Below are 7,366 nucleotides of genomic sequence, written 5' to 3'. Positions count from 1 at the left end.
ACAGGAAAAGTTGAATTCCTACAGTAGCGCTCCTTTAAAACTCCCAGTGTGTTTGTGTGAAAGCGGCTCAGCATCATCAGACTCACAGCAGGGAGAAAAACTGAATTATTGATTATTGAAGAGACACTTATCGATCAGTTTTGATGGAGTTATCTGAGGCTGCTGTGAACTTCTGACCTGGGAAGTGGCGTCCTCAGGATTTCCTTTTTTTTTAAGGAAAGTTTTTCTGCTTTTTTCTGCTCCTGGTCACGTCCATCTCTAATGTGCTGGACAGTCAGTTCAGGTTTTAATCAAACACTGAACAGACGGGTAAAATGGATAATCTGCAGATGAAGAAAATGCAAGTGAAGCCTGTTTGTCTTCACTGTATTTTCAAAGTTCATAAGAAATTACATTCAGGTGGAGTTGAAAGGGGATTTATTTGTTTAAAAAAAAAAAGTTAAAAGTGTAAAATGACCTAATAACCCGCCGCCTTTCTTCTCATCAACCGTTCAGATACTGAAAAGCAGAAAGAGAAAAACTTCCTCTTTCAGCCTTCAGTTATTCTGCCATAAAACATTTTCTTTGGCAGCTGAAAGCGATTCTGGTTCCTTCTCTGGTTTCGTTTCAGATTCACTTGTAGTTCAGGTTCTTTTCTGTTCTGTAGACTGGCCTATGTTAAAACCAAATAATAATTTTGCTTTCAGCTGATGCACAGTGAGCTGCATGAGAGATGAAACTGAGAAAAAATGACTTCACAGTTTATTCCTTTTTTTCTCTGTTTTTCATATGTAAACCACAGTCCTGATGTGAGACCTTTAAATCACACAGAAAGTAGTTACTAGTTTGCCTTCGTAGGGCAGTAAATGCTTTGTAAATGCTTGATGTTTTTACTTTTTACTTATATACTGTGTGATTGTTCTTTTATGTTTTCATGTCTTCTTTCTTTTATCCTCTTTTTGTGAAGCGCTTGTGTTTAAAAAGTTGCTTTATAAATAAAGTTTTACCTACTTACTAGTCCAGTGTGTGTGTATTTAATGATTTGCCTATTTGCTTCTTTGATTACTGACTTGTTTATTCACGGACTCACAGCTCCAGTGTTGTCTTCTTCTTCTTGTGTTTATTCGTTGGTGTCTGAGCCGGCCGCCCCCCCCCCCCCCCCCCCCCCCACATGACACGGGTATAAAAACTGTCACTCCAGCTCAGACCCTCCTGGGAATCACCCAACAGCCCGAGTTTTACCTCCGCTGTCAGATTTCAACGGTTTCTCACTCGCCCGCACCGACTTTCTCAGGCTGATTTATCCTGATCTCGGTTTTTTTGTATTTTGAGAAGTGATTGCTTCGATCTAGGTGAGAATAATAGAACTTGGTCATACTGTATGTTGCACTTAAGAATATAGGTAATGTCTTTTAGATCTCAGAAGCAATTTTTTTGTATCAGCACCGGCACAGGTTGATTTAGTTTTGTTCTTTCCCTATTGTAATCATATTTTCTGTTTTTTTTTTGTTTGTTTTTTTTGTTTCTTTAGTTTTTTTTTCACAGTACATTGAAGGAAAAGCCGTTTCTGTCGAGGATGGGGAAGGCGAACCCCTGTGTGAAATGCTTCTTCATCCTCTACAGTGTCCTGCTGGGGGTGAGTAACACAGCAAATCACTTTATTTAGATATTTATTTTGTTTATTTTTTATAGTTTATTGGTAGAAATGCTTTTCAGTTGAACCCAAAGTGCTTTAAAGTCATGGTGAAGATGGGTGGGTGTATGGAGGGCGGACCACCGTGCTTAATGTGTGTGTTTAGCTAGTTTTGTTTTTGGGTTTTATTTTTGTAATTTAATTTTTTTTTTTTTGGTTGGGGTTTGAGCAGCTTCACTTCAAATCTCTAAATAAATAAAAAGAAAATCATCAGAATGAATGAACACTGAAAAAACTGTTCTCATATGCAAATTTGTGTATTTTGAATTTAAATATTAGCTCATTTGACTATATTAATAACAAGATCAATAAAAGTAATTATACAAAAATAAATAAAGTCGTGGTGAAGAACAGTTCAGGGACATGAGAAAGACAGAAGACAAGATCGACACCATGAAGGGACTCCAGAACAGAAGAAATCATGTTTAAAAAGTGTAAATATATATTTAAAAGAGTCAAGAGGGTTTGGGTGTGAAACATGAATGGGAATTAAACTAGCCTTTACTGAAGGATTACATTAATCAAACTCTCTAAAAAAAATCCAATCAATCAACAGCCAAATACTAGTAGATTTTATGTTATTTAATTTATTGATTGATTTATATCTAACTTCTTGTTGCCAGATATTCTCTTCTTAAAGCTCTTCTAACCCTCGGCAGCTCAGAAATAAAACACACTCAGGAAATTGAAAATCCTCAGCCGCTGTGGTGCGATGACCACATTGATAACCTGATAACTTTGTAAATATAGTCATCAATACATAATATCTCCCACCATCACACATCAGTAACCAGACTCCATCTTCAATTTCAGTTTTCTTTTAGTTAGATTTCTGTGTGGCTTTGGTCATCTTTGTTTATTTTTATGTATTTATCTTTACAAATGGGTTTCAGTTTTTTTAAGTTTCAGTTCAGTTTGTATTAAGTTTCAGTTCAGGTTGTATTAAGTTTCAGTTGTAGTTAGTAGGACTGGTGTTTTTAGTGGTCAAAACTCAGATGTGAAATCTCAGACTGTACTAGTCGGATATGGACAAAATTTAGAGGCATGACACGTCTTCACTCTGCAGCCCGGTGTTTAAAGAAATATAGTTTTGACATTTTTTTTTTTTATAGTTTTTATCTTTTTATAGTTTTCTTTTTTTTTCAATTTCAGTTCACTTTTAGTTAGTTTTTAGTGTGGTTTTGGTCATTTTAGTTTAGTTCACAAATTCAGTTGTTCAAACATTTCATGTTTTTCACAAATATTACAAGTTTGTAATAAAAACTGATTTAAAAACTGTTTCAGTTGTAGTTGTATTTTCGGCTGGTGTTTTAAAGGTATGAGTTCAGAAAAAGTATTTTATATATGTTTTCAACAGGTATTGTGTGATATAAATAAGTCATAAATTCTTTTAAAAATGTATTTACATTAATTTTTCAGTTAGTGTTCAGTAAAACTAGCCAAAGATTTTCTGCCCAAAACTCATCTGCTTTTTGACCCTGCACATAAAGAAAAGTTCAGTTCAGTTTTTGTTTTTTTCACAGTGTTATTTTTATTTGTATTTCAGTTTATGAAATTACAGTTTTTGTCTTGGTTTTATTTTGTGACGTTCTGTTAATGCTGCGGGTTTGGATCCGTCTCTGTCTCTCTCATCTGCACTGTTACTCTCAACTATATAATCAATCAAAAGCATAAATTAAAAAAATTATGCGAAGAGTAAGAATACAATTTTTTAACAATAAAACTACTTAACCTGAAAATCCGCAAAATTCTTGTTTTTCTTTATTTTGCTGATCAAAGCTTTGGTGTTTTTCTCTCGGTGTCGGCGCTGGACAAACATCATAATGAAAACGCTCAGTCCAGACAAACCTCTGTCTGTTTACATAAAACACTTCCATGACTTCCTGTGCGGCAGAGGATTTTTGTTGTTAAGAACGGCAAATGTAAAAACTTTAACAAACAGGATATACTGTACGTTGAATCACTATTGTGTGTAGTGTATTCTCAACCTGGGGATCGGGACCCCCCGGGGGGTCGCGAGATGATTTATGAGATAGGAAAAAAAAAATTCTACCATACAAATTTATTATCATGTCTATTTTTGGGGATTTTTCTCAATTTTTTTTGCCTTTTTCTTATGAAATACAGAGTTGTTTTCAGTCTCCTCTGATTATTGTAACAAGCTGAAAAAGGAAAATCATTCTTTTTATCATTCTTTCTCTATGCGCTCCTGTATCAGTCAGCGACAGAGTGGCAAAACAGAATTTTATTTACATGAAAAAGTTGTGGAATATCACTTTAACCTTGAAACTAGTCATACAGCAGCAGCATGGGTATTCTGTATGACTGACAAACTAAATCTGCATGTTCTTACAGTTTATTATATTGTCTGTATGTGTTTTTGCTGTAATGTTCATGCCAGTTGATTTGGGTGTAAATCCAGTTTGTTTTTCTCCTCAGATTGCAGGATGTGTTCTGATGGTGCTGGGAATAATGGCTAGTAATGTAAACCACAAGGTCAGTCTGTCTGTCTGTCTGTCTGTCTGTCTGTCTGTCCTCCTGCCTGTCTGTCTGTCTGTCTGTCTGTCTGCCTGTCTGCCTGCCTGTCTGTCTGTCCTCCTGCCTGTCTGCCTGTCTGTCTGTCTGTCTGTCTGTCTGTCTGTCTGTCTGTCTGTCCTCCTGCCTGTCTGTCTGTCTGTCTGTCTGTCTGTCTGTCTGTCTGTCTGTCTGTCTGTCTGTCCTCCTGCCTGTCTGCCTGCCTGTCTGTCTGTCTGTCTGTCCTCCTGCCTGTCTGTCTGTCTGTCTGTCTGTCCTCCTGCCTGTCTGTCTGTCTGCCTGTCTGTCTGTCTGCCTGTCTGTCTGTCTGTCTGTCTGCTTGTCTGTCTTTCCTTGTCTGCTATTGGCTGATATTTGGTGCCAGGTGATGTCATCACCTTTTGTTCTCAATAAAAGGTGACATCATCACCTGGCACCAAAGATCAGCCAATAGCAGATGGCCAATTCAGTAGCATGCTCTTTACCTTTATATGTGAGGTTTGGTTTTCAGCGGCTCTTTGAGTTGTCTTCCTGTGTGTGTGTGTGTGTGAGCAGGTTGGTGATGCGGCGCCCGGTCTGGTCTGGATCTATATTGTGGCTGCAGCCTCCATCCTGCTCTCCTGTCTGGGAACGTACGGAGCGTACAAGGAGAAGCCGATTCTGCTCAGAGTGGTACAGTCCTGTTCTCTCCTGTTCTATAGAGAGCTTTCAGGTGATGGAACCCCCCCCCCCCCCCTCCCCCCTCCTGTGAACAGCTGACTGTGTTTCTGTCCGTCTCAACAGAATTGAACGGTTAACGGTTAATTTCTGTCTGTTTCTGACTGAACTGATCATTTCATCACTGATCCATCTGATTGATTTAGTGTTTAGATAATGTCAGCTTGTTAGCTAGCTAACCATAGCATCTGGTCAGCTAACCATCACTGTCTTGTTGTTAACACATCTGATTAGCACACTAGCTAACGTAGCTAGTAGCAGCTAGCGTTAGCGTGTTCACATTAACATCAGAGTGTTTGCTGGCTAGTTAGCTAGCTAACAGTTTGTTCAGGTTAACTGAGCTGACTCTTCTCACTGTTTACTGTGTCACAGTAACCTCAGTAGGAGATTTGTTACACAACTGCAAAGCCTCTATTCTATTCTATTGTATTCTATTCTATTCTATCCTAGTTCATGTCGATGATGCTGACCGGCTCAGTCATCCTGGTGATCGGTGCAGTCAGAGTGTCTGCAGCAGCACCACAGGTCGGACTAATCAGCCTCATCAATAACAAATCAATTAACACTGAAGCCAGTCGGTTTGCCTGGGAGACTGAAACGATAGTGATAACTTCCATAATAATAACAATACTAAAGAAAGTTCAATAACTAGAATGAGAAAATAGTTTTGTTTAGTTTTGTTTTTTATAATGTTTCATACTTGCCAACCCTCCCCATTTTCCCGGCAGACTCCCGATGTTCATCTTCCTCTCCCGGTTTCCTCCTCGGGTCACAACTATCCCGTATTTCTCCCGATTTATGACACATTTTCACACCTTTTTTTCCTTTTCGTTATCACGACCTGTTTCTGGCACCGTACAGCGTGTCTAAGCCCTACGACTCTAAAACTCTACCGTTTCCACCCGGACAACAACACAGCCACACCAAATCGTTTCCATGGCGAAGAGAGCGGAGAGTTCGAAGGGAAAGAAATACTCGTGTAAATTTCAGACGTCCCGGAAAGAAGAATTCCCGTTTCTTCCGGAAAGTTTTAAAGGAAAGGGGCGAGCGTTTTGTAAAATCTGCCGCGTTGATTTTTCCGTCGAGCACGGGGGTCAGATTCTTAAAATTAAAAGTACATAAAAATGCTGTTGCAGTGTACTTATTATTTTGTTATTTGCATTCTTTAAAAGTCACCGGAATGCAGGAAACAAAGTCTCTGAAACTCAAATTTCAGACCCACACTTTAGTTTGTAAATCCTCTCTATTTTTTAGGTCTCAAGGTTGGCAAGTGGGATTATATCAGGTTACATCATCGAGAGTTCATTTGCAAATTGCTATATATCTAATTTGAAAAAAAAAAAACAATATTATTTTTATTATTCTTATTGTTATTATTGAGATTCTAATTCTAATTATTGTTATTATTATTATTATTATTATTATTATTAACAAGAGTTCATTTGCAAAATGCTATATATATAATTTGACAGTAAATACATATATACTGTGTGTATATATATATATATATAAACACACATATATATATATATTGTTTTTCTGAAGATATAATTCACTGAATGATATATATAATAAAATGACAAATCATCATCAGTATGTGTAAAACATGGTGGTTTGTCTTCATGTCTTGCCTCAGGTGAAGGAGCTGCTGCAGACTCACATGGACGACATTAAAAGAGCGATAAGGAACGACTACGAGCTCCAGGCCAACCTCCACGCTCTGGAAATACAGGTATTGATCAATCAGATATTAGATCAGATGACGGTTCGATCAATATAGGGTTTTTGAAGACCGACACCGATATTTTTAGACTGAAGTCACCGATTTGTTCTGTCAATATTCAATATTCTTCATTTTGTTTCCCCCAGAATTTGATCTTTACGGTCAGGTGACTTCAGAATTTAAATGAAGAATTAATTTACAAAAAAACATTACTGAACAGTTAAATGAATAAATAAAACTGGATCACTGCAGCAGCAGAGAATATGATGTACACAAGATAACGGCACAAATAGAATGGATTGAAGATAATTCAAGATAACTACAAAATTATTATTATTATTAATTATTCTAATTACAAATGTGAATCATGTAAATGTGCATCGTTCGCCGTTCACATTGTCAGACCAGATTCAGAGATGGAGGTCACATGTCACATGTCACAGGTGAAAACCTTGTATTTCCAAAATGTAGCGATGGGACGATATATCGAAACTCAATATGTCACAATACAAAAATATGACAATCCATATGGTGGGTCAGAAAAATTTATGGTAATATTAGCTCAATGTTACTCTGCTGTAGTAATCACTAATGAGACTCTTGACCATCACAGTTTCACAAGCTCTCCATCCAAATTATATTATTGTCACTTTGTAATGACATTTTTAAATTGGCATGCAGTTTAGAGTTTATCTAACTGTTTTGGGTTGAAGACTTTCCTCAACCCAGAAAGAAAACTG

General features: G+C 37.3%; 1 protein-coding gene across 1 annotated transcript in view; it reads left to right on the top strand.

The window, feature by feature from the left end:
• Nucleotides 1-1,194: 1,194 nt before the first annotated feature.
• LOC139650878 (tetraspanin-8-like) overlaps nucleotides 1,195-7,366 on the top strand; it is an 11,336-nt gene continuing 5,164 nt past the window's right edge. The window contains exons 1-6 of the mRNA XM_071527664.1: nucleotides 1,195-1,331; nucleotides 1,511-1,615; nucleotides 4,112-4,168; nucleotides 4,742-4,858; nucleotides 5,354-5,428; nucleotides 6,540-6,635. Of these exons, the coding sequence (XP_071383765.1) occupies nucleotides 1,556-1,615; nucleotides 4,112-4,168; nucleotides 4,742-4,858; nucleotides 5,354-5,428; nucleotides 6,540-6,635 (405 nt within the window). The 5' untranslated portion in view covers nucleotides 1,195-1,331; nucleotides 1,511-1,555. The remainder of the gene's footprint in view (nucleotides 1,332-1,510; nucleotides 1,616-4,111; nucleotides 4,169-4,741; nucleotides 4,859-5,353; nucleotides 5,429-6,539; nucleotides 6,636-7,366) is intronic.

Source organism: Centroberyx affinis, unplaced genomic scaffold, assembly GCF_046629955.1.
Source record: "Centroberyx affinis isolate AG114_WGS23_722 - 3 ecotype Tasmania unplaced genomic scaffold, CSIRO-AGI_Caff_v1 ptg001564l_1, whole genome shotgun sequence".
Lineage (NCBI taxonomy): Eukaryota > Metazoa > Chordata > Actinopteri > Beryciformes > Berycidae > Centroberyx > Centroberyx affinis.
This window is presented reverse-complemented; position numbering and strand designations above follow the sequence as displayed.